Below are 27,457 nucleotides of genomic sequence, written 5' to 3'. Positions count from 1 at the left end.
ATACACCTTGTAGGATTATTTGTTGAAGTACATGGAGGCTCAAAAGCTCTGGTCTTCCCTTAAACAAAGATGAAAGCAATCCGCTCAAGCTTCTTGAGGGTCTTTTGAACCTTCATTAGTTGTCAGCCTTCTTATATCAGTTAAGCTTACAGAAGGGCTCAACTCCAGCACGGATTCTATGCAGTACATGCAGCATTGGAGAGTGCCTTGCAGCTATGGAAGGCCACTATCAAAGGATGAACAGCTACTAAACAAGAAAATCCATAAATATACATAAGACGTGTTATTTGATGGCTATCCATCTTCTGATTCCCCTCGGTGTGCGGGCTGAACCGCTGAGTACCCTGGCTGGCTCAGCTCATCCACTTCCAAGATTGTCTGTTGTGCTGCAAAAGTCTCGACTCTCCAACAGCAGCCAAAACTTCTTATGTTATGCCTTCTAATATCCTAATTTCCGAAACAACCACAAAGGGCTTCAACCATTTAATTAATAAACAGTCTCAAGGACCAACCATGCCCTTTAAGCACTCTTTCTCCTCATCCTTATTCACACTCTCATCTCCTTTCACCACTTCCCCAGCACTCGTTAGCTCTTTGGCCAGCTTTACTTGCTTGGCCCAGTTGGTCCTCACCAGCACCACCCCTAGCATCAGAGTGCATGAAGCCTGCGCTGCGAGCAACCCCAGCCAGAGTCCAACAAAGCCTAACCCCACCCAGAAGCCGAGAAACAAGGCCACTGGCAACCCCACCCCGTAGAAAGCACCCAAGTTCACTTGGGCCCCAACGTCAGCCCTTGCGCTCCCCCTCAGAGCACCACACATGGCCGTCTGAGGACAATTACCCAGCTCACACAACCCAACTATAGGTAATGCTTTCGCCACCAGCTTCAGTACTCCAGTCCTCTCGGTGAACATCGCTCCCCACCACCCCCGAGCCCATATATTGAACGCCATTGCTGCTACACCAATGAAGGCTCCACATGCGGTACCCATGGTTGCAGCCCTCCTTGCCCTCCCTGGCTGCTCGGCCCCGAGCTCGTGAGCCACTCGAGTCGACACCCCATAGCTCAGAGATGAAGGGAAGACATAGACCAGGGCTGTCATCTGGATCAGTATCCCGATGGCTGAGACGGTTTCTTCAGGATTCTTCAGGAGACCACATAAGATGATCATGAACTCGTACCACCACCACTCCAAACATACTGAGATGCAACTTGGTATGGCTAGCGAGATAAAGGATCCCCATTCCTTGAAGCATTCCATGGATACTCTCGTCCAAGTTTTGCTGCATACCCCACTAAAATAAATGTAGCACACTAAAAGTAATATGATATTGAAGTTGGTCAGGACTACTGCAGTGGCTACACCTTTGATGCCTGTCTTGAGAACAATCACCAGGTAGTAGTTCAGTGGAATGTGGATCAAAGATGCAACGACCGCAGCGAACGCAACCGGATGAGTTACATTTTGTGTACGTAGGTAGATGCGGAGAGGATGGATGATGGATTGGGCTATAAGGTCTGGAAGAGAGTAGAGAAGATAGGTCCGGGCAACTTTAGTTATGGTCGGGTCCTGGCCTAAGCACAGGAGGATTTGGTCGGCATTCAGCCAAAGGAGGGAGATAGGTATGGAAATTAAGAGAAGGAAAGCAATAGTTCGGTGAAGCGTCAAGCTCAGGAGGCTCCATTTCTGTGCACCATATGCTTGGCCACATGTGGGTTCCATGCCCATAGCCAAGCCGGAGAAGATTGAGTAGCCCGTAATGTTGGCGAAACTAACAGAAAGCGCACCTGCTGCGAGCTCAACATGTCCAAGATGGCCCAAGAAGAGCATAGATATGAGGCTGCGGGCATAGTAGAGGAGGCCTGAGGCAGTTGCTGGTGCTGAGATTCTTGAGAGAGCAGGAATCTCTTCCACAATCTAAGCAACAAATAAATCAATTTTCAGAGCTATACATGAATTCCAACTATGAGGCATGAAGTTTTAATTGCATCATTGCTGAGCACTCAAACCATGTTAATTACAATATGAAATACTAAGGCCTACGTCCAATACTAAGAGCATAATATGATTAGCCAAAGGTATATATATCTTTTTTGATGGAAAGTGGCAAAAGTGAGAAACTTCCCCCAGTTTATTATAAAAGCATAAAAAAAATACAGTGATGACTTACAAGAGATTGAAGGTATATAAAAATCATTTTATGTACTAACTAATGAAAATGAAGGGAAACATTTTTGTAGTAATTTCATCTTGGTTAAATTTGATGAAGGCCAAGTGATATAATCGATCATCTTGGTTAAATTTGATCATGGCCAAGTGATAGATCCATCTTTTGTAAACTTTCTAGAATCGAGAGCAATCTCTTGTGAGGATGGTAGGTGTAACTAATTGGTCATGCATAATAATGGGCGCCTACTTGCAATGCAACTCTAAACATAGGTGTTCTACCCTTTGCTGCCAAAGTTGAGGGCGGACGCGGGAGTTGGTACGCCTGCGGGTGCGGGGAGGCAGATATCTTAAGAACAACGGAAGGAGGCGATGACGAAGCAGCTGCGGCATCAAATTTCTGAAGAGTTTCTGAAGCGGGTACACTACGCTCGGTATGAACTTTCTGCTACAAAAATTTTACCTCACGGAAGAAAGTGGAATCCTCCCGAGGAACCGTCTCTGATAGTTGATGATGAACTGAAGGAAGTTCCTCCTTTTCTTTCACCAAAGAAGAAAGCTTGTGGTCACCATGGCAACTCTCATCACCTAACAGTGGCCTCGAGGCATTAAGATCAGCATCTCCTGCTCCATTGACCAGTGGGCAAGTATCGGCCTGTTGGACCCCCATGGTCGCAGCGCCTTCTCTTTCTTTTTCTCTCCTCCTTGTTGCTTCTGTTTTTTATTTTCCTTCGTTTTTGAGGGAATTCTGTTCAACCGAATGCTGCTAGTGTAAGTGTTTCGGATGATTGAGGTTTTTTATAGCCAGCGAGGGGAAGATGAGTGGTCTTGGTCCGGAACGAGCAAAGTCTAGCTAACAGTGAACTTAGGAAGTTCAAAACAAAGCCTTGAATGTAGTACTCATCGAACTAGATTTCTCTCTCAGTAGCAGCCACTGTGCTCTACAAGGGCTTAGGCTTAGGATCATTGAGAAGGGCAAGAGAGAGGACAACCGGCACAAACGACACCGGTTGAATGGTCCAAAGTCAGCACGGTAGGACAAAATGCTGGGGGGAAAATACAATCTTTGAGCAAGTGAGACGAAACAAAGGTGATATGGATTATTAGTTCGCAATACGATAACTTGGCCACGGTCACGAAGTGCGAGGCTTGCTATGTCGTGCATTGTGTCTGTTTTTTGTGGTACGAACAAGGGAGTTTTGTCCGGGGGTGGCTTTCTCTTGGCCTTATTTGGAGGTTTCAGTGGACGGTAGCGTAGGGCAGTGCAGGTTAAGAGGGCTGCGGTTTGGGATGCGCAAGAAAAGATCGTTTAGTCACCTTCGAATGGGTGGAGACCCTGAGGACTTTGCGTTGAACTTGTACGAGATATACTGTGAGTCATTTTGAATCTCCAAGGCCTCCATGGTGGTCATTGAGCTGCATTCGTGGATAACGTCTTTGCAGACTATGATGGACAAACATGATATAGAGTGCCTCGAGTAAAAAAAAAATTCTGTTGTCTGTAAGGGTCTTTAGGTACTCAATCATATTACTTCCAATTTACGTAACAGTACAGATACAACAAATCTCATATGCATTATGTCCATTATAATAATGATTTCTGATGGTTGTTCTGGCCATCATATAACATTATCCTTGATCTCACTCTCAGGGAAAAAACACCCCAAACGATGCATACCTATGCCTATGTACAAAAAGTTGTGAAAAAAAGAGTAGCTCAGAGTTGCTCAATTGTTGGTCCAAAACTGAGTTTGATTCACAACCGTTGCATAGCATAATTATAAGGATCCATGCAGGCGTGTGTCTAGTCTCATATTGGTTATTCACCGAATAAATTTTGGATACTTATACAGAATTAAGAAATCCAAATAATATCTTCCGACTAATATTTTTGGATGAGGTCGTAGATTGTTACAAATGGTAACAAATCAGATCCAATCAATAATCTATGTAGACTAGGAGACACTGTAACACGAATTTATTGAGACTGACCATGGGCCAATCGTGGTGTTTATCATTAGATTTAAATTGATTAGAACTCTTAGTTTGACGAGGACGTTAGGATTTAAACGGAGGAGTACGTGAGGATCCGTGCGGGCATGTATTTAGTCACACATAGATTATTCGCCAATTAAGTAAATTTTAGAATGAGTTTGATATTTTTCCCTCTTTTTTTTCTCTCTCTTGTTTTTAAACGTTTTCCTTCCTCTCGGGATCATAAGGTTTTCTAGGCTACGAGACGTCCTCGTACTCAGGTGGTCAGCTTTGCACTTTTATCACCAAGAATGGCAGTGCGTCGGATTAGCCGTTAGTTAGCAGGTGGCGTCGGCAGCGAAGCTGGCTGAGGTGTCGATATCCGACTCGTCGCCTCGGCCAAAAGAGGAAGAACCGCCCCTCGTTCGCCTCGTTCTCTTTTCTCCTCGGAGGTCCGGTGCTTTGGATGGGGACCGGACATGCTTCTTGGTTACATCGCCCACCCTGTCCATTTGCTGTAACGAGCCGCACTCCACTTGAGATCCCCGAGTGACCCTCAGAAAATCCTTTAGAAAAATGTGGCACTGTGCTCCGAGGAGCAACCAACTACTCCGTTATCCATATCTCAAGAAGAGGGATGGAAGAGTTACAATCAGAGCAAGAAGAGAGGGAGCAAATCGATCTAGAAGAGCATGTCACTTAGAGCTTATTTAGAAAATCGATTGGGTTGGAGTGATCACAATTTGAGTAAGCCCATACCAATCCAATAACTTTCCAGCCCAAATATTTCGGGAGAAACAAACAGGCAGGCAAATAGGCCCAAAGATAGAATTTAGGCTAAGGTTAGGATAGGTCTTTAAAAGAATATGGGTTGGATCCGATTCCTATAAAAAATTCAGTCCTATTCTACTAGATTTTTCAAACAGGCTCCTAGATGGCTCATTTTGTATTTCGCATACGAGGTCATTTTTCGGCCTATGGTTGTGTGGCTAGGTTCTGGGTGGCCACAACTCTAATAAACATGCCAATCATCCTTGCTATTACCTTTGTTTCTTGAGAAATAAACTTATGGTTTTTATTTCCTAACAAATTCAGGTGGGTCTAGTCCTCCTCCTTCTCCTCCAACTAAAAAAAAAACAACAAAAGAATAAAAAACCTATACAATTTGCATTTTATTTTGAGGATGTGGTTTAGTTGATCAATGAACTAAACATGTGGATCAGATTTAATGACTTCTCATGATTCATGTCAGTGCACAACAGCACAAGTCGGGGCAAAATGTCATTTTTACTTTTTGGAAAAGAATAGTCCTGATATGAAAAATGACCAAGAGAATATGGGAGTAGTTATAGTCCAAGATTACCAAAGACTGATGATTTTTTTATATTTTAAATTGATATAATTAGAAGATGGTAAAGATAGGTCTGGTCAGGAGGTTCAACAAGCAGGCAGAGGTACCAACATCTTAGCTGGTTATTAGAACCATTCTCTTTAAATGGGTGGTTTGATCATAGTTTTCTATAAAAAACAGGTGGGAGACATGACTCATAAATAAGCACCAATTGTTCTTTTTTTCTTTTTTGATTTTTCTCTGCTTTATAGATGACATCAGCTATCTAATAAAATTTTGAACACTGTGAAAATAAGTTTAACTAGTTGTTAGATGTATTCATAAAGTTCATGAACACCAAAGAATTTGTTGAATAGCTTAATTATTCACAAAAAAACTGCAAAATCATCGAAGAACGGAAAAGATAATGGCCAATCAAAAGACTCTAGAATTAATTTGTAGGACTTTTATTTGACTACCGTCAGAGATAGAATACTAATGCTTAACCATTTAACCCATTAAATTTGATTCAATCTATTATAGGCCAGATTAGATTACTTTTTTAATAAAATGATTCTGTAACATGTTCAAATCTGATTCGGCCTGATTGCCACCTTTGAATTGAGAGGTTATTTTATTTTCTCAAGGCTTGCTCAAAAGAGATGGCATAGCCGGGAGGGAAAGGGAGGAAATTAAGATGGAGACAGAAAAGTTGGGGTACTGAAATGAACATTTATGAAGGAATGCCCAATGCAGCAACATTTCATGAACTTAATAACCCACTAGAAAGTTGCACTCCAAAACTACACAATCACATAATTCCCCGCTGGTCAGAACTCTTTTTGTATGAACAATAACCTGCAATCTGAGGTAGGGGAGAAAAGCAAGATCAAAACATTCGAACCGATACGAGCAAACAGTTCCTAAGCAATGAGGTAACTACGAGAAAAACTTACGAAGTTCGCAGAATCACAAGAAGATTTACACAAACCTTCACTAATGCCCGAAGGAAAATTTACACTCACTTCTCCTTTTTACATACAATTCTCCTGCTATCTTCCCAGAGATCTGCAACATCTTTCTGAAAATACTTGAAACCAAGATAAGAAGAATCATCTGGAATATGTGGCCGCCTTCTCCTTGGTGTTTAACTGCCCAAAGTCCACAGGTTCTCCTTTTTATTATATTTTTGCTCTAATTATTGTATTTTGCACCAACTCTCAATCTTGGATTCTTGGTGTCATTTATGCTGAGACCAATTGAATTGATAGAAGACCTTGTGGAAGATGTCTTCTGATGTTCTCTTTGGGTCCTCCCACTCTTTTAATTGGCGATTTTAATTCTATCACTTGGAGATATTAGAAAGTTTGCGGCCTTTTTATGTAACAATGTGGTAGCAGATTAGGGGTTCTCAGGTCCTTCTTTTACCTGGTGCAGTGCAATTACAGATTAGGAAGAGCCAAAATTTGGGAGAGAATAGATAGGGCAATGGCTACTCAAAGCTGGATCAATATCTATCCTAATGCTCATTGTTGCCGGGCTGACCCGAGCAACAGCACAGTCCCTACTGAGCGCGAGCGGGAAAGCGAACTGTGTCCCCCACGAGGTATTGTCCGCTCTGGGGATCGTAGACCTCTGGGCACTTAGGCACGCGAGAAGAGCCACCCCGCACGGTTTTGTCCCACAAAAGGGTCCTCGTGAGGAAAGGCTTTGAGTCCTCCATTATAAGACACAGACCTTTCCGCTACTCGGTCGATGTGAAACTAAATTCGGAAACCTCTACAACACTCATGTCTCTGAGTCTCTCAAATGCCTAAAGTTGGCGCGGATCCTTGTCCTCTTCTGCTGCAAGCTCTGAGTTCATTTAATAGAAGACTAATATTAGCCTTTCAGATTTGAGAAAGTTTGGCAGTCATATATATAAAAGAGTTGATGTAGTTAGGTTGGTTTGGACAAAGACATCACCACCACCCTACGTGACAGCCTTCTTGCTTCTTAAATCTACAAATGTAGAATTAAGAATTTGGACAAACGAAGCAGTAGTGATATCTCAAGAAAACTGACACGTTAGAGAAAGAGATACTGCAATCGCAAACACGTAGAAGCTAATGTCGTGGACTCTACGAACATGGTCATCATAAACAATTACAGCTCCTACAGTAGTATAACAAAACACTTGGGCTCCAGCCTCCAAGAGGCCTTTTGGTTGCAAAATCTTGAGTTAAATGGTTGCGAGCAGGCGATACTAACTAACACGGCCTTTCCCATCGATCAGCACTCATGAAGCAGTGTTGTAATTGAACTAACTTTTCTCTCCTTACCTGATGGAACCACAATTGAATAACCTCTCTCTCCTCGTTTAATTCTAGGATTGAGCTCCCTTAAGGCCGTCATAGGAGTTCCACCATCTCATAATATCCTTGAGGCCGTCTTAAGAGAGCCAAATTTGAAGATGTTTTTCTCGTGGGAGGGTAGAAAGTGCTATGGAGACAGATTGGTGCATGATCTAAGGTGTGTTTAGGTACCGCTCTGACTCTGAAAATGAGGCTGCTGCAGTTCCTAATCTGATGATAGAAGGATGCAACCAAGCTTTGAGAGCAAGGCATGCAAGCGGTTACTAGACCAGGTGAACTGCCAACCACTAATAGTCAGTGAGGTCGTGGACTTGGACAAAACTTGACCAGACTTTGAAATCTGTTGATTGCCATGCTTTGCATGAGAGGCTTTTATTACATTAAAATAGGCTTCTGATCAAGCAAGTTAACCAACAACTTATAGCTATCAGAACTACTATATGAACACAAGCTACTCCAAGAGGTGAAATAATCTAGCATTATGTTCCTTCCAAATTTGCCAACAGAGAGCTAATGCCAGCTGATTCCAAGCCTTTGTTATCGGTCTACCAACTCTTTTCCTTCTTCAAGTGGTCCAGAAAGACGGTCGAGTTGCAGGATATCCTTTTTAACTCCAAGCGCAACATATAAGGAATTCCATTACCGGGGTGGCATGGGATGAACAAATGGTTACAAACTCAATGCTCCTGTCACAAACCAAGTAAAGTTGATCATGAGAGGATCTCTATCGAGTCGAACTCCTTTCCACATTTCGATTGCATAAGAAAAGCAAGACTTAAGTAAAAGAAAATCAAGTAAATTGCTTATGATCACCGTGCTATTTTGCGTCTTCTCACATTATGTGAGATATCTAACTTAAGCGTTTCGACTGTAAAAGCTAATTGCATTCAGTGTGCTTATTTATCAACCATGTTTAAGTCATCTTTCTCTTAGGGATGCTATAATTAATTAGAATCATTAGCAAAACAGCCGACTAACTTGGTTGCCGGTAGTTCATTCTGCCTTAGGGTTTGATTAGATCCACAAATCTCATGAGAGCTCTCTAGAGTTGGAGCATGGCACATCTCTTAGGTAGCAAGCATTGATCCAAATTGGCCCCACCATGTTCCTCTTAACTCTTCCCCTTCCAATCTACCAGCAAAAACATGGCTTTCAGATCCTCTTACCCAGCTCGAATTTAAAAGATCTATGATGCACTCACCTCCCCCAATCCCACGTCACCAGCCATAAGTCCATCACTCTGGTAGTAATTTAAAAAAGAAGCGTCTGCTCTCTCCCACCTCCGGTGACCACAAACTAGGAGATTCAAATCGCCGGGGCAGAGAGAGAGGAGAGACTCGTGGCGAGCGCAAGCACGCTCCCTCCCTTGCTGAGATCGTCGCCTCGGACGGACGTTTGCGATCTTCCGAGAATTCAAATCCTCCCCCTTCCCTCCAATAAAAATAAAAAAATAAGACAGGTTAGGTAACCCCATCTCCTTGCGCCCGTCCTCTTATTCCGCTCCCCTTGTCCGAGAGAAAGAGAGAGAAACCCTTCTTGAATTCCCCAATCCTTCCTTCCTCCCATGCCGAGGAGCCTCTCATCCCCCTCGAAACCCTAACCATAACTCTCTTCTCCTTAGAAATTTAGGGCTCGGCTAGGGTTTCTTTCTTCCCTTCTTGTCTGCTTCTCCTCGGCCTTCTTGCTTCATCTCTTACCAAGAACGGCCGTAGAGGAGCGAGGTCAGGTCGGGCCTTTTGGACTGGCATTTTAGGACTAGGGTTTCGGGGATGTCGAGCATGAACCTCCGCTCGTCGGTCTCTTCGTCATCGTCTGCCCCGGCTTCCTCGGCGCTGGCGAAGAGGCCGGCGGTCGAAAATGCCGCCAAGGTCGCAGCAGCTGCCTCGGAGCAGGCCAAGAAGAGGGTCGCGCTCGGGAATATCACCAACCAGAGCAATGCGGGGCGGAGCGCTTCTCGTCTGCCGGGAACGAAGGGGGTCCATGTGGGTAAAATTGGCGTCGGTTCTTTTGTGCTTTCCTTCTTCTTTGATGGCGTCGTGGATTCGAAAGATTGCTGTCATGAATAGAATCTGGATCTTTTACTCTGTCCTTTTTTATTTCTTTTATTTAAATTTGTTCTTGCTATGAGGTTTGAACTGATGTAAGTTTGAGTTATGTTGGATTCCTGATACATATGGATGTTTCTGAGAGTTCCTGCGTTTTCTTTGTTTTGAGTTTCTTTGAATCGGTGAGTACAAGTTAGAACTTAGCCTCCGACTCTCATGTTCATCTCTGTAAAAACATGATGCCATATTAATATTTGGAGAGTGTTGTAGGTTTACATTTATAGCCTTTTTCTGGGGATTATAATATTATGCGGAGTCCTAGAAGTTATAAAAAATGACTTGTGTTTGATGGCTCAGAACAATCTGCTATGCTTATACATGTATGTTAGTTTTGGCTATTAAATTATCCTTATAGAACTCTAAGCATATTAAAATATCATCATTTGCCTATATCATTATACAATTGAGCCTCACTATACTTTTGAGAAGTAATTCTGCGTAGATGTTATACAAGTTGTTGCAATGAAGGCTTGAATTTTCAGGTCCTTTGACATGTTTTCTTGAAACCAAAGTTGCAAGAAGAATGAAAAGGATAGTTTTTCATAATAGAAAACAAATGATTATTTTGATAAAAAAACTATTTAGCTTAAGTTTGGGACATTTTGTGGATCTTCTTCATCCCTCAGCTTGTCTGACTTTGAGTTTTTTTGTTCCTTCTTACCATTCCTTTGTACTTGTCAATCTTGCAGCTCCTTTTCTCAGCATATGCCTTCCTCATGCCTTATTATGTTAACTTGAAGCATTGTCATCATGATTATTACTTAAAGTACCATTGGTGGACTCATTTTTGATGTACCATGAGTATTATATATCAGGAAAATTAGCCTATTCAAATTGTTTCTTGGTTAGCATTTTTGGATCTAGTACATTATCATATCTTCCAAAACTTGCTCCCTAAGGAAAATTTAGGTATCACAAAATTGAATTCTTCTCTGGGCTTTGATAAAGTCCCGAATTATCATGATACTACACCACAGCCTCAAGGATCAAATCTGTGCCATAATAGAGATGGAAGTAACATTGGGAAAGAGTATCCCTGGTAGCTGAATTTGTCAAATGTAAAATATTTTGAACTTGCGAAATGATAAGTATGTCAATATGCATTACAAACTTGTAAAAACATAACCGCTTTTGCAATGCATGCTCAGGCAATTGAATTGAATATAAAATTGAGTTGCAATCACTAAACACATATAAGGTAACAACATCTTGTAAAAGTCACCTTAATCTGAAATTTATAACTTAAAGCTGATGTTTTGTCGTATTACGTCTTCTTGAGCCTTAATTAGTATATTCAAGTAACTTTGTTTGCTATCAAAACTTTCCCTTAATATTTCTTTCTTTCTTCATCTTTTTTCTTACTTTTCTCCAATCCCTAACTCATATCATTGCATATTTTTGGCTCTTCTTTATTTGTTCAAATTTTGTTTCATCTAGTTCTTTCTGTTAATATGGTTAAAGAAGCCAGATTTTTCATTACAGTATTTACATTGCATATTCTTTATAAGAATTACATGGCGATTTGCCATTATGTTTATATTGGACTTATGCCCTTATCCAATTCATGTTAACATGTACTGTCACCTTCTTGGAGGTTCCTGATGCCAGAATTATTGCCTTTATCTTGATCTTATGGCTTAGCTATCCTGCTTCACTTTCTCCAATTCTGTGACTTTGAATAGACCCTTGCCTCCGCCAATTACCCACTTCTCTGACCATAAGCTATACCTCCATCGCTCACATTTATATCTAAATGTTGGTTCTACTGCTACATCACATGGAAACAAATGCTGAAGAATCTTCTCTTTTAGAACCATTGGGGTTTGAACCTGAAACAAGATAGCTTGTCCTTTTATTTGGACATGGGACTTCATTTAGAACTGTCTTCATAGCCTATAAGGTTTCTATGCATTATGAAAAATGCACAACATTTTTTGTCTTAAAATTTTGTCCCATATATTATGAGTCTGTTGAAATTTGAACTATTTTAAATTCTATATTGTCTTTGTGCTTTAGAAATGGTTTTGCTGGTTAGGGATTTGAACTTTTAGCTACATGTATAGAATCATTTGACTATGATGCTGTTTGTCTTATAGTCATGACAACCATGGCCAGACAGCTCAGGCGGTCTCTTTTCCTTGTTTCTTGAAAATGTTTCTTGTTAAATGTTTAATTCAATATTTATTTTTTAATTTTCATTAGAGGGGAAGCACAACAAGTTCATCATTGAATGTGAAAAAGGGATCTGTCACATGTGTTCGTGATACAAACCTGCCTAGGAGCTCTGTGACTGCATCAGCTGCTACTATATCTAGCAAGGATGTTTCACTTCCACTACATCATGGGCCAACATCCACCACTGGTACCTGTCCTGAACCTTGCAGTATTGTCATATCTCCCAATCGCTCAGGAGGTTCTGTTTCTTCGGATGAAACTATGTCTACATGTGAGTCCATGAGAAGTCCAGACTTTGAGTATATAGACAATGGAGATTCTTCTGCAATTGCTTCTTTGGAGAGGCGGGCAATCAAGAATCTCCATATCTCTGACCATGCAAATGCAGCAGGTCTAGCTTTCTGAAAAATGCACCTCTTCCGTTAATTAGTTCCATGATGGGTGCTGACTTATAGCATCATAGGTTATTTGATCTCTCCTGTCTCTCACTTATGTTCTATGAGAGGATCTATGTTCTTGAACCTTGTAAAGTTCTATTGTGTTCAATTATTATGCATTCCCAATGTGAACTAAATTAGCTCTATTTTTTCAGGATCTGTATGGAAGAGGGATGATCCTGTGCTGATGGAAACAGATGATATTTTTGATGTTGACAACAATCACAAGGATCCACAGTTGTGTGCAACACTTGCACCTGATATATACAAGCATCTACGCACAGCAGAGGTGACATTTTTCTCCTTGTGGGTATTTCCTGTTCTTTTTGTTTATTGGTTATTGGGACACTTTCTTTTGCCATTTTGTTCAGCGGGTTGCAAATTTCTTGATGTGCTGTATAGCTGTAATATATTTTGCTACTGAGGAAGTCTTGTCAGGAAAGGAATACCTTAATGCTCTTTTTTATAAGTTCTAGGTGCACAACATTAATACTATGTATTCTGGCTTACATTAGCAATTGTAATTTTGAGTTTTATAATTTCTTTTGTAACTTATTTTTCTGTTAAATCTGACTAAATTCACTAATATTCTCATTCTACCTGTGCATATTCATGGATTCATCATGTGATCCGTAAATTACTATGTGAATGTTGTGCGAGACATCCACTGGTATTGAATACTAAAATAAAGCAATTCTTAAGTATATCCCTGTCAAACCTCTCCAGTTCTATTTATTACTCTGTTGCTGGTCACAGTTTTTTAGTAGCAATTTCGTGCTATATTTTTACTGTTCTTTCATCATATAATAATCTTCCGTGTCTGGAAGATTTCACTGCAGTGAATACGCTTAGAGAAGTAACGTCCACAAACATGTCATGGGTTTGAGTTCCTCATGGTGGTGGTCCAGCGAGGGACAACTGGGAGAGATCCGGTTTAAGTTTCTTTATACATGGGAACATTCATACGTGCATAAGTGATTTGTTGAAGTCAGAATTTTCTGAAGAGTACAGAAATAATTATTAACTGATAAAAATTGAATCTTCTAGCTGATACGTTTACATGTTGAGAGGTCTCTAAGTTATTCAAATTTACAAGGTTACTGCATAGCTTGGATAATATAGAGTGTCTTGTTATAGAATTTCTCGCCTTAGAACATTCATGTGAGATTGTGTGGCTCAGTTCCTTGTTGTTTATTGCTTTTTGTAAACCTCTCCGTATTTTAAATTCTTTTTCTAGCGGGTGATACGGGTTTGAAACATGGAAACAACTTTTTTGCATGTGAGGGTAAGGCTGCGTTCATCTGACCCTCTCTAATTTTAGTAAAAGCAGTAATGTATTCATATAAACATGTCAGCCATCTGGATGAACACTTGCTTGCTTTTGCTTTTATCTGAATCTCTGGATTTGCTTTTATTCCTAACATCCCGATTGATCTACTAGAAAGTAGTAATCTTTCTCTGCTTTTGACTTGATTTGTCATCCCCCTTATTGTTATCTATTGTGTTTTTCTTTTTCTTCTTCTTTTTTTTTTTTTTTGCTCTGGCAGACTGAAAAAAGGCCTGCTACTGACTTCATGGAAAGGATTCAGAAAGACATAAATGCAAGCATGCGTGCTATCCTAGTAGATTGGCTTGTAGAAGTAAATCTATTTTCAATAACTGATTTTGAATGCCTTAAGTCTTTTAGTGATTAAATCACTTATCTTCATTCAATTTTAGGTTGCAGAGGAATACCGTCTTCTACCTGATACATTATACTTGACTGTTAATTACATCGATCGGTACCTTTCTGGCAATGAGATGAATCGCCAACGATTGCAACTACTTGGTGTTGTTTGCATGTTTATTGCTGCGTAAGACCTACTTCTAGATGTAATCATGAATGTAATCTTTTGCATGCATTATTCTTAACTATCAATAAGGTGATGTTGATCTTCGCAGAAAATATGAAGAGATATGTGCCCCACAAGTGGAAGAATTTTGCTACATAACCGACAATACGTACTTCAAGGATGAGGTCAGGCTTTCTTTCAAAACTGGCCTACATTTTGGCAGCTGTGCTTGTACTTTCTTCTTAATGTCTCTCTGTGTAGGTTTTACAAATGGAAGCTGCTGTCTTGAAGTACTTGAAGTTTGAAATGACAGCTCCAACAGCCAAGTGTTTCTTGAGGTACTATAACTATGCTTTATTCATCAGTGTGCATATATTTTGCAAAATCATGTGTTGAGCTTATGATATTCTTATTATTCACTCAAGGAGATTTGTCCGTGCTGCTCAAGGATGTGATGAGGTACCTTTATCTTCATTATTTCCATCAGAGATTCAGAGGTACTCTTTATTCCTTGTTGTGCAAGCTTTTTCATCCTTTTTGCTTTTCTCTTTCTTTCTTTCTTTTCCAGGTTCCACTGTTGCAGCTTGAGTTCCTTGCCAACTATGTTGCAGAGCTATCACTTCTCGAGTACAATATGCTTTGTTATTCTCCATCCCTAATTGCTGCTTCTGCAATATTCTTGGCAAAGTTCATACTGCAGCCGATGAAGAAACCTTGGGTACATGCCTTTCGAATTTAGATTGCAATTATGATATCTGAGGAAATAATTAGCTAAGTTAAAACTCTCTCATTTAGAGAAAATCGCAGATCACATGGTTCATCTTGTTGGCAAAATAAAAATTATCCTACATTTGAAATGTAGATGTAGAACCAACTACATGTGCAGCAAGATCACATTCTGTAGTATAGATCTAATGTCTTGTTTATCTTTTCACTTTCATGTTGATATTGCAGAATGCCACACTTGGTCATTACACATTATATAAGCCATCTGAACTCTGTGATTGCGTAAAGGCTTTGCATCAACTTTTCCATAGTAGTCCTGGCAGCAGCCTACCTGCAATAAGAGAGAAGTACAGTCAGCACAAGGTAAGTCAACCTTTTAAGCTGCTGTCATTTTGTTGTGCAAACAATCTATTTTGAATGATTGCTAGTTACGCCTTGTAATTTTCTCAGTACAAGTTTGTGGCCAAGAAATACTGCCCTCCTTCAATACCATCTGAATTCTTCCAAGATCCAGTCAACTAGAGGTCCTTTGTGCGGCATCAGATCCAATTCTTTGTTGGAGTATTCTGCCTCATGAGTTAACTGCTGATTGAGATCGTTCAACTGGCAGAGGCTGAAGTATCCTATGTTGTGAGCATTGCTTACGCTTCAGTTACGTGCTCACTGATCAGTGGGCTTTTCTGTTTGTATATTTCATCTTGCAGTCTTTTTCTTTCTTTTCAATAATTTTATGATGGTGGTTTTGCAAAATCTCAGCTCTAGATGTGTATTTGCGTTTTGACTTGCGATGTGTCACGGAAGTGACATCTTCATGTACATGCGATCTTGTGCTAGATTATAAACCAGAAGCATGCTAAAACTAAGTCATGTTCTAGTCTGGGAAAGCATATGCTACACCGCAAGTCCTTTGTTGGTTGATGGCGCAAACTTTTGTATGCAGGTGCTCCCTTTGTTGTCTTCCAGTTATCATGGTTTCTATTTTGACAAATTATTGTCTCTCTGATGCCAGATTAAAATCATTGCAAGGCTGTGATAAAGGTTGGCTTGACTGCCTTTGTTGACAACTTATGTTTCATGTGTTGTTAATAAGAGGTTTGCTGAAATTGCCTAGTATGTCTCTTCAAATTCATGGAACAAGACAGACGAGATACCTTGTATCTTTTGATCTATTTGCACAACTATACTTGTTAGAATCCTGTATAAAACTAGGGTTGATAAAATTTGAATTTCAAACATTTGGTGAATGGCTCCTTGGTCTTACCAACATTTGTGTACTTTGACCATGATGAAAATGAAGAGTGCCAACTGGCTTTATTGGTAAAGTCATTATATGTTAAATTCCAGTCATTTGGGTTCAAATTCTAGACTCGGATTTGCCTAGGCTTCCCCTGTTTTAGTTCTCAAGAAATGTTCATGATGAAAATGGAGAGGTAATCCAATATTGTATACACAATTTGGTAGGTATTTTCATAGATGACATTGTTAAATTATTTGAAACTCCTCCCTAGTCTTGTTTTCCTAAAGTAAATGAGAAATAAATCAACTAACAACAATGCAAGGAGATGCTCTTGGGACACTAACTTTGAAAATTTTCACCTCAGTTTGGGGGGAGAGGTTTTTTTTTTTTTTTTTGATACAACGGGGGAGAGATGTTTTAAAAGCAATAACTTTTTCTTTCAAATGCTGTTTTTTTCAGCAAAATTATTTTCACAATACGTCTTTAGAATTTTAAGTTGTCTAGAAATCATGTGATTTTAGAGAATTAATTTACCTTATATGTTCTTAAATCCGTTGATCTAAGAGTAGTTGATATGGTTATGGACATTCATTAAATATAATGTCTTAGAGGAAATGTTAGATGTTACATGTAATTTCATTGCTTAGTTCTCCACACTAATATGAAAATTGGTGATTGGTTGAACTGATTCTAGTACAAATTTCTAATTGCAACATCAGTTTGGTAAACTAACCGATGATATGATAGGTGATCAGTTGCAGTACTCTCATAGAGATGATAGTTGAATGGATTTTTTTGAGTATGTGACTTGTTTCGAAATTTAATAAGACCAGTCTAGCAAAATCTTATAGTAATTAGGTAGGGTTTAGATTTAAAATTAAAACCAAGATTTGGATTTGACTTTTGGGTATCCACTGTCCGAATGTAATTATATATGATATATAATTGTTGTTATTGTCATTATTAATTATTGTTATTAAAATAGCAGGGATATGAAAAATAAAGTTATCATTTGTTCGGCCATTGTTAATAGAACGAAATAATATCTTCTGATTATTTATAAGATAACACATCTGTTTATCTGATATAAATATTTCAGTTTATTTTCTAAAAAAGTATTATTATATTTTTGTAAGTTATCATGATCGTTTATAGTAGAATAACAGTTTTTTAAAAAACAAAGGAGGCAGAATAACAGTTAAATACCACAAACCTATTGACCCAACGCGAAAGTTAAAATAATAAATTCTCATCCGTTGATATGATAGGAGATCATCCATCAAGTGCACCCATGGCTTGTATCAGTTGCTCGAGCTCTACGCTTCTTGTATAGCCTTCACTCCCAACTGGCGTGAACGCTTGCCGTCTTCCTCTCTCGCTCACAAACCACGACTCCATGGAAGCGGCTGGCGCCATCGGCATCCCCCAACGGGTACAGGCCCTCTCGGAGGCTGGCCTCTCTCACCTCCCGCCCCAATACGTCCAGCCCCCCGACCTCCGGCCGGATCCCTGCCGCCGAGAGGCTGCGTCCCCCGGCGGCGTCCCCGTCGTCGACCTCGACCCCTCCGTGGACCCCCTCCCGGAGCTCCGTGGCGCGTGCGCGGAGTGGGGCGCCTTTCAGGTGGTGAACCACGGCGTCCCCGCGCGGTTGCTGGAGGAGATGAAGGCCGCTGGCCTCGGCTTCTTCCGCTCCCCCATGGAGACGAAGCTCCAGTACGCGTGCGACCCCGGGGCGGCTGCGTCCGAGGGATACGGTAGCCGTATGCTCGCCAAGGATGACGGGGTGCTCGATTGGAGGGATTATTTCGACCACCACACGCTCCCGGAGCCCCGCCGCAACCCTAGCCGGTGGCCAGACTTTCCTAACAATTACAGGTGGTAAAAAATTTCCAATAGTTTTCTTTTATTTGCTGGTTGATTTGTGTAGATCTAATGGTAGATTGGAATGGCCAAGTTCGCATCTTTCTGCGTAAAATGGCCATGGAATTGAGATCATATTGTAGTAGTTCTCAATTTTGTTGGGTCTTATTGATCCTAATAAGAGATGAAAGATAGTCATTATTTCAAATCTTAGTTTGCCCATATATGTTATGGTTCTAGCGTGATTACTAATTAGTCTAGGCCAGGTAGAACTTGGTTATGCTCATCGGTTTTCCAATCTATATGTTGATCTTTTCCAGCTCTAGAAGGAAAAGCTTCTTTTTTGGAAAAAAAAATCAGAGGGATGGCACGTCTAACATGAATTGTCTATGTATAACTTGAGTCATATCAAAAATGACTTTCATCAAATTGTGGTTTGTACACTTTCTTTATTTTGCCCAGCCGAAGACACCCTGAGCTTCTTACTAATATTTAGGAAGATTTACTATGACGTATGCTATTTGTAGATAATATGATAAGAGAAAATGTTAAATTTTGAATTGGAATTATGAAGAAAAGGTGACGAGAGGCAGGCATATTAGTAGAAAAATGAAACAAAGGATTTGCAATATGATTTTAGGAGGAAACAGAGATGACTATAAGACTGGCGCTATTGGTTCCAATTTCTTCAATCTATTATACAATAAAACGGAGAATTAATGAAGAGATTCTTAATAGAGTTGGATCTGAGTGGACGAAGTGCATAAGCACTTTTGAGGTGCTGTGTAACCCATGCATGTCCGAGCAACTTAAGAGGAAAAGTAATAAAAGGGCAATACATTTGTAATATCACAACTTAAAGAATGGTAGGGGATAAAAGAGGGTCTGATCAAACAAGATGGGTAACGCATGAATAAGAATGTTAAATGAATGCAGTATGACTAGAGATGATGTAGGCAGGAACAAAATAATAGATGATGCGTAGGAGTTGCATTTTAGAACTGACTAAAATGATTTGTACATATAAATTAAGATTCATTCTGAATTGAAAATCAAGCCTGTGTGGATCAAGAAAAGGGCTTCATATGTATTGTAACTGTCAAATTTTTAGCTCTTATTACCTACCACCTGTGCTATTTTTAATCTCCCATTGTGACACCTAACAATGCACAAGTGATGACAAATAGGAACTCAAATTTGGACCTTGGATGTCCCATGACACTTCTTTCCAATCCAAAGAACCAATTGTTAAGTTGGGTTGCATTGACAGTGATTTAAGAAGGCCAATTCAGGACAGGTGCTCCAGTATGTCTCGAAGGGTCAAGAAAGAAAAGGGGAAGATCTAAGTTAACATGGATAGACACAGTGAAGAAGCATTTGGAGACAGCTGGTGTTAATAGTGGTGGTACATTCATAGAATGATTCTTGAATGAGGATTTATGAAGCCAGCTCAAAATAGTTTGGAGATCGCATATCTTGGCTATTAATCACATAGCTTTAGCTATAGGACAACTTGATGTATAGACAAGAGATCCACGAAATATTTGATTTTTGTTTTAGGCATTTTAGACATTATAAATCAAACCGAATGTTAATAGATTTCATTTTGCAACTTCAATTGTTGAATTTTACTATGGGTGTAAAGCCCTTTTTTTTTTTCACCCCCATGTATTGTAGTTGCACCTACCCATCATCCACACATCCACACGCCGTCCCACCTTTCCATGTACATAGCGCTATCTCACCTTACATCATTAAAACTTTGGATTCTCCATCACAAACTTTGTAATTTGTTGGTTTTTTCTCTTGATATGTACTCTTTCACGTAAAATCAGGTATGTCTGGTAAAATCATAGTCCCTCAGGCCACAAGTGATGGCCATCTAGATCTTATAATTCTTCTGCCACCTGTATTATCATGGTGTGATACTCTCAGCATGTGGACTCCTATAAGTGGGCACAGAAAATATCAAGCATGTCTTTCCATCTCAAGTGTTTGCTAGTTCCTTATAAGATTTATGAAGTTTGTCTGTTCGATGTGCGCAGGGATATTGTGGTGGAATATAGCAACAATATGAAAGAGCTTGCTCAGAAGTTGTTACATATTATCTCCGAAAGTCTTGGCTTACCAACTTCATATTTTGAAGAGACAGTTGGAGAAGTTTACCAGAACATAACTATCAGCTACTACTCCCCTTGTCCGCAACCAGATCTTGCTCTTGGTTTGCAAGCCCATTCTGATATGGGTGCCATAACTCTTCTAGTACAAGATGATGTGGGTGGTCTAGAAGTTTTGAAAGATGGGGAATGGATACCTGTACGACCATTATCCAATGCAATCATTGTCATCTTAGCTGATCAAACAGAGGTATTGATTCCCGTCTGTTTAATTCTTTTTGATTAGATGCTATTCTCTAGTCATTGACTAGAAAAAAATGGCTTTAAGATCCACCACAGCTGAATTTAACTGCTAGATTGGATTCTTAGACTACTTTGTCACTGGGGTGCTTACAAGCATCAGTTGCAACTTAACCAATTATGACTTGGCTCATTACTTAATATGCAATCTAGCTTCCTCTAAATAAATTTATGTGTTATTATTAGTTTTGAAGATGATAATCAATAGAGTAACAAGAATATTGTTTTGAGAAACTGATCAACAAAATCCCAAGTGTTTTATGGTCGTTTCTAGTGACTACAATGCAGTATGGTAGCTGCTGCAAGATTTGAGTATTGTTAAACATTTAACAAGCTGGAGCTACATGAACTCCGGAATGTTGGAATTTAAATGACTTTAGGATGAGTTGTCAAACACTTCATCAGAGATGAATAAGTGGATTGCTCTGTGATGATGATGCATATGCCAAAAGAAGGGCACGTACTTTTGTTTTCTTACTGCCAGTGGTAATGGATTTCTGCGGCTGCTGCCGCCGCCGCCGCCGCCACTGCCATATTCCTTTTAATGATGTACTATGTGTGCTGAATTTTCAGCTCATTGCTATATATGAGTCTATTCATTAACTAAAACTTTATGGCTGCTGCATAGAGGTTCTGCATTTCTTGGCAAAGTAATGAATGGCCGTTGGTGCTCCTTAGATTTTCCAATTTGGCAGCTATATATTACCTGGGAATATTCGAACTTTGGAGGCCAACTATATAAGGCATTATTTAATTTAGCAATCTGACAAGCATCTCTTGGTGTAGATTATAACCTGCACTGTCATCTGCCAATACAGAGGAGTTAACCTGATCAAGACCCTCTAGACTTGTTTGAAAAATGCATCTACAATGACGGTTTTGCTGCAATATTTGTCATATGATGGTATTTAATATAATATATAAAAAATATAATTGAATGTTTGCATTGTTCCTGCTGATGCGGCAATAAATCTGCCAGTAATTTCTATATTTCACAAATCATTACATGATAATTAGAATGGTTAGATTGTGTTATTAATTTGCAAGGTATCTTAAGAAACTCTACTAATTTTGTTTGGTGGGAATGGAAATTATGGTTCCTCTGAATTTGATGGTCTTCTTTATTCTTTCATATGATTTATAAGGATCATACTGAATAATACTTTCTTTTACATGAATCCTAATTTTTTTTGAACCTTGTGCAGATCATAAGCAATGGGTTATTTAAGAGTTCCATACATCGTGCTGTTGTCAATGCCCATCGTGCCCGGTTATCTGTTGCCACGTTTTATGACCCATCAAAAACTAGGAGAATATCGCCTGCTCCTCAACTTGTCACCGAGAGCTGCCCACTCAAGTATCAGGGGGTTTTCTATGGAGATTATGTTTCATCGTGGTATAGCAAAGGTCCTGAAGGCAAGCGCAACATTGACGCCCTTCTGATTCACCACTAGAAGATGCCTGCTCTGTCCTTGCTTCACGAATTCATTAGTTGATCAGGTTCGATCGCATTGTCTCAGGAACCTACCCCTACAGGTTGCCAGTTTGGTGGGAAACCTCTGAGTCCTGGAATTTAATGTAATCCAACTTAGGCCTTTAAAGTTGTAAGAGGGCTTTTGGTATATTTCAAAAATAAAAGTAAAGCCATATTTCATTCAATTCAAAATAAATTATATTATCTGGTATGATGGAATAATTTATTTTGGAGTAAGAAGAGTTAGAAGTCAAGCTCTGATCATGTATTTTGGGGTAATTTATCTTGTATCCTGATTAATTTAATGGTTGCATAACAATTCACTTGTAAATCATAAAAGATTTACACAACAATTCACTTGTAGAGGCATGTGGCTGAAGTTCATGAAATATATGACTGATATCATTTCTAGCTCTTCTTTATAACGAACCTAGCATGCCTCTCTTGAATATAAATACACAAGGCTTTAATCTGATATCATCTCTAAAATGAAAACTTGGTGCCCATGAGATATTGCTGTTCCGAAAAAACAGAAGGTAAAAGAAAAGGCAAACCTAACTTACATCATCTGGAGGCCAAGCTTTGGCAGCATGGATGATAGATTGAGAAGCGTAACAAAAAGTGCAAAGGAAAATTCTAGGAACAACAACAAAGAATCCTTTATGCATCGTCAGCATGGGATGATAAACTTCTAGACAATATTCTAGAGTTAAGCTTGGAGAATGGAGAGAAGTGAGATTCAAGATTACCAAAATAAAATTGACAACATTGTTTACTGACTGGTTCTTCTACGGCGTCGGTATCTCTATATAATATGACTTGAGAACAATGAATTACGTGCTTTAATTTTCATGAAATGAGAAAAAAAAAGGAAGAAGAAGAACTGGAGATTCCCACGTAAAACCAAATTAAGGTGTAAACTTTGGGGCGATGGAAGCAAGCTCGGCGATCAAGTGAATCTTGAAAGGTTTGCGCTCCAAATTTCTTTTGTGAAAATCCGACCTCCGATGGGTGCTGTTGGGAAACGGGAATTCGAATGAGAAGTAGTAGTAGACTGCGTCGAGTGTTTCGATTGAAAGTGGGCATGGTCCGTCATTTATGTAGTCCACATGCTTCAGAGTCCCTACCATCCCAATGAGGAGGTCTACTCCTTCGCACAGATGCTACTCTATCAAATATTGCAATGATGTGATGATGCTCTCGGTTACTGCATGATTTATGCTTGTCAAGGTATCAGTGGAGAGCATGAGCCGTGTATGTTGAATTTAATAAGATCCATTGTCGTCCACTTTTTTCTGAGCCGAAGAATAACCCTAGAAAATGTTCGAACATTGGATCAAATTGGTATAAAAGAGTGGGAAAAAACAAAACAAAGGACAAGAAGATAATTGGTGTCGGCTAACAGAGTAACTCGAAAGTTCCCTAGTCCCATAGAAGAAGATAAAGCCGGAATCTATAATAGAAGTGATAGGGGATAGAATAATATTCATCTAAGTGCGTTTCGTATCCAAATCTATTTGGATATTAATAAAATTTTGAGCATCTAACTAATATTCGTACCTGTATCCATATCTATAAAAAAAAACAAATATAAATATGAATAGACAACTACATGATCCGAATATCTGATTTTATTTACAGCCTTATTTAATTTATATAGCATTCATAAATTTTTAATAGAAATATATAATCACGTTAATTTGATTTATCATCCACCTAGTGATATCTTTGATTTTGTGGTCATAAAATTTTATTATATGACTTATATCTATATTTATATTCATATTTTCCGTATTTGATTTATACTCATATCCATTTAAAAAATATATTAATATTATTTTTTATATTCGACTAATATTTATATCTGTATCTATATTTATTAAATAAAATAGATATGAATATAGATTTACTAATATCCGATCTAATTTCAGCCTACTTGGATATGCGACGAAAAACGAAACGATGTGTGCTTAAGCCATTGGTTGTTTTTGGAGGGGCATGAACTATTGGATTGGAGGAGTGAAATGCAACCACATATGGGTACAAATGAGATGTCTTAAGTAACCTTCCCGTGGGTCCAAAATGACCTCATACTCCATAATCCATAGGTGGGCCTTTTCTTTGCTACATCCATTGATGGATATCCTCCATCTGCCGACATCTACTAGAAAAGTTCAATTAAATTAGTATACGCGACAGCTCAACCTGATGTCTCGCCCTATGGCGTGCAACCGGGGAAGGTGACCATCCGAATATTTCTACTTAACCCGCAAGTTATGCCTAACCATGCCAATTAAGCTACACTTTAATGCACTTCCAAATAATGCTATTGAACTATACTTGAGATATGCCTCTAAACTGACTACAACTTACCAGAAAGTGTTCAGAGTTTCTTGTTAAGTGATTTCACAAGGAATCAATCAAAACATTCCCATCAGCACGGTCAATATCTATATTGTCATTGTCGTCATTAAATTAATTTGTAAAGAATTCGTCCTCAACCCATCCAGTCGTTGGATGTGGATTTAATCTTTATAATCACTATCATGATCCTTAATTTTAATATCTTCATTTATAGCCTCTTTCATTCTAACTATTTTTTTTTCGATGAGATCTTGAATATTACAAATAGTATAAGAGCGGATTCGGTTCATAACTTATATGGACTACGAGACATTGCAGCACGGATCTATTTGCATTGACCATAAATTAACCATAGTATTGATAATTAGATTTGTAGTGCTTATAATTAGATTGAATTGATTTAGATTCTTAGCCCAGCGAGGATGCCGGAGCGCCATGCAAGTATATGTTTAGTTCATATTGGTTATTTGTTAGGAAAATTTTTGATACTGCATATGTAAATTCAAAAAATCCGAATATCATCTTCTTAGCTAACTTTTTAGGGTGAAGTCGTGATAAGGTTGGTGTTTCATGAAATGCATTGGCTGCTGCATCAGATGGGAAAGGAGGCAAGGAACGTAGCCATGCCTCGTGACATTTTTTTAAAAATTTGTCATTTCCTTGGTAGGCTTCTCCTAGGCCCTGGCCCACCAATATGCCTAGTGGGCCCCCATGCCCATGCTCCCATCATAGAACCCTTCACGTGAGGACCCCCCAGTTTCAGCCATGCCCAACCGTCCAATTTTCCATCAGCTGCATATCTCTGTTACAGTTAAGTCTTGAGTGCGATGGAACGCCAATGGTTCGCGGTCCCCATGCACAAAATAATTGAAAAATATTTAACTATTCATATTTCTTTTTTGCATATTTTTAGATTTATTGATGAATTAAGTATGACTAATTCAACAAATCTTTGTGAAATACAAGTTAATGATATTGCTGATGGTTGTTTCAGATACTGGATATTTCTTGCATTCTCACTCATTCGCTTTTCACTAGTGCTTGATAATTTCATGCATAGGATGAGTGATGCATAGAGAAATTACGTCCATAAATCCCAAGGCACTAGTAAATGAGAAATGGACGACCAATTATTAGAATTTCATCAGCGCGTTATAATTTATCTAACCATGATATAGATGACTATCATCATCATCATTAGGTAATTAGGAAAAAGTAACACATGCTTAGCTCTAGTTGTAAATGAAACCACAGGCTTAAATGCTCCATGAGCTGTGCTGCAATCTGCTGCTCCATTAAGATCTCGGGAGTTGGAAAGCTTCATGAATGGGATAAGGACTCCTTATAGAACTTCGCAGCTGGTGTAAATACAAGAGAACCAAATGAGCTATCTTTCTCCCACCAAACCATAGTCTGGTTACTCAAAACATCAAAATATACAAGCTTGTAAGATTGCAAACCTTGTTTGACATTGATATGCACTTGGCACATCGAGACATTTTGGGACCAAAAGTTTAATTTTCCCGTGAAACCATATTCTGGTTACTCAAAACATCAAAGTCAAGCGACTGATCAGAGATATACAAGGCAAAGTACCCATAGGACGCCATTCCCCCCCATAATTCTGTTCTGGTGTCGATGGCTTGTGACTGCTTGTAGAAATGCAGTACAACAATCTTCATGTCAAAAAGTATGCACCATCTCCTTTAGCTTCTTAAATAATCTGTTATAGATAGGTAGAACCCAACAGAACAGAATGTAAAGTCTCACACAAAAAATTAGAGGAGATGTCCAATTTTGCAGCAATAACAGTTCAGCTTCAGTCACTTCCATGCAGGAAAAGAACACGCAGAGAAGACGGCTAATGTATATAGACAGCAAGATCAGAAAACAAGCTCATCAAGAAGATTGCTAAGATCTGCAATAAAAGTTTTATCTTCACCTCTGGAACTATAAAACCATCAAATTATGCGCTTGCATTTAAAATGTTGGAGCAACAGTTTTCTCGGACCATCTTGCCCACAACATGGTTTCAAGAAGAGTTATTTCCAGCATCTCCAACTTGAATTCCAAGCGCAATGTTAAGTTCTGCAAGGAAGAGATGAAGCCTTCCAATCCAGTGCTGGTACCAATTCCAGTAGTTGGGGACTTTGGAGTCTTTATCAGGTCGTAGGAGAAATGCAATTACCTGAAAATTATGGTTATGATGGCAACCAGAAGACAGTATGAGGGAAGATGAAATAGCAAATGTCATTTCTCCAACATCAAGCTTTCGATGTTAAGTTGATAAGACGAAATTCTTGAAGATGACTCTTTTTCGTTTACAAGAGCCTCCCAGTTTCCTTTTTAGATAATTTTTGCTGCAGAAATTTATTGCCTAATAACACATGCAGCATTAGCTTACTTGCTGCTTATTTGGATAACGATTCAAAATTAAGTATCAACTGGAATATGTTTAATTGCATTGATCTTAAGCAGCTTCTGCTTTCATTAAACCATAAAAATCCTTCTCCATTTACATTCAATTACACGGTGTTATTGAAACTCCACCTGTAGAAGCTATGGTGTATCAAGGATAAAATTGAAACCAACTCGGTCAACCCATCAGAAACATAGCCAAGTTCCTTAATCCCGGTAGCCCCTAAAAGGCTGACAAATTGCAACATGACGATCATAACGTGTCCAAGAGATGCACGCCGCATTCATGGATTAGCTTTTTTTACAGCGAGACACATCTACTGGAAGGCAAATGAAGCAGCAAACTAGACCGCTTAGGACTCGTTTGGTTTGCGGAAATAATTTTTCATCACTGTAATTTTTTTTTTTGGAAAGATGATTTCTGAAAATATGATACCTAGAAAAATAATTTTGGCATGATTAATTGATCATAAAAAAATGATATATTCCAGAATGGCTTATATTTAGTTAAGCATATACTCTTTTAAGAAAATTGTATAAATTATATTATATCCTTAATAAAGAAAAAGATCTTATTTATGAATTT

General features: G+C 39.1%; 2 protein-coding genes and 1 pseudogene across 5 annotated transcripts; 2 read left to right on the top strand and 1 right to left on the bottom strand.

Annotated features, from left to right (window-relative positions):
* Positions 1–313: 313 nt before the first annotated feature.
* On the bottom strand, positions 314–2,838 carry LOC103701484 (protein DETOXIFICATION 49 pseudogene; annotated as a pseudogene).
* A 6,327-nt stretch (positions 2,839–9,165) lies between these two features.
* On the top strand, positions 9,166–16,063 carry LOC103718916 (cyclin-A1-4). 4 transcript variants are annotated; one of them, XM_008807964.6, is made up of 11 exons: positions 9,166–9,808; positions 12,134–12,497; positions 12,699–12,832; positions 14,091–14,183; positions 14,263–14,396; positions 14,485–14,560; positions 14,637–14,713; positions 14,801–14,834; positions 14,944–15,093; positions 15,330–15,464; positions 15,552–16,063. In XM_008807964.6, the coding sequence occupies exons 1-11, from the start codon at positions 9,596–9,598 to the stop codon at positions 15,621–15,623; spliced, it is 1,482 nt and encodes a 493-aa protein (XP_008806186.4). In that variant the 5' UTR covers positions 9,166–9,595; the 3' UTR covers positions 15,624–16,063. The 4 variants fall into 4 exon arrangements, with proteins under 4 accessions (XP_008806186.4, XP_017701045.4, XP_008806262.4 ...); XM_008808040.6 differs by having other exon boundaries at positions 9,349–9,808; positions 12,134–12,293; XM_017845556.5 differs by lacking the exon at positions 14,091–14,183 and having other exon boundaries at positions 9,307–9,808.
* Positions 16,064–17,627: 1,564 nt separating this feature from the next.
* Positions 17,628–22,298, top strand: LOC103719051 (2-oxoglutarate (2OG) and Fe(II)-dependent oxygenase superfamily protein). The gene is made up of 3 exons (XM_008808152.6): positions 17,628–18,213; positions 20,244–20,565; positions 21,821–22,298. Exons 1-3 carry the CDS (start codon positions 17,735–17,737, stop codon positions 22,067–22,069), a joined length of 1,050 nt encoding a protein of 349 aa, XP_008806374.4. The 5' UTR covers positions 17,628–17,734; the 3' UTR covers positions 22,070–22,298.
* The last annotated feature ends 5,159 nt before the right edge of the window (positions 22,299–27,457 follow it).

Source organism: Phoenix dactylifera, chromosome 12, assembly GCF_051530095.1.
Source record: "Phoenix dactylifera cultivar Ajwa chromosome 12, Ajwa_hap1_PhDact_Kaust_v1.1, whole genome shotgun sequence".
NCBI classification, from domain to species: domain Eukaryota; kingdom Viridiplantae; phylum Streptophyta; class Magnoliopsida; order Arecales; family Arecaceae; genus Phoenix; species Phoenix dactylifera.
This window is presented reverse-complemented; position numbering and strand designations above follow the sequence as displayed.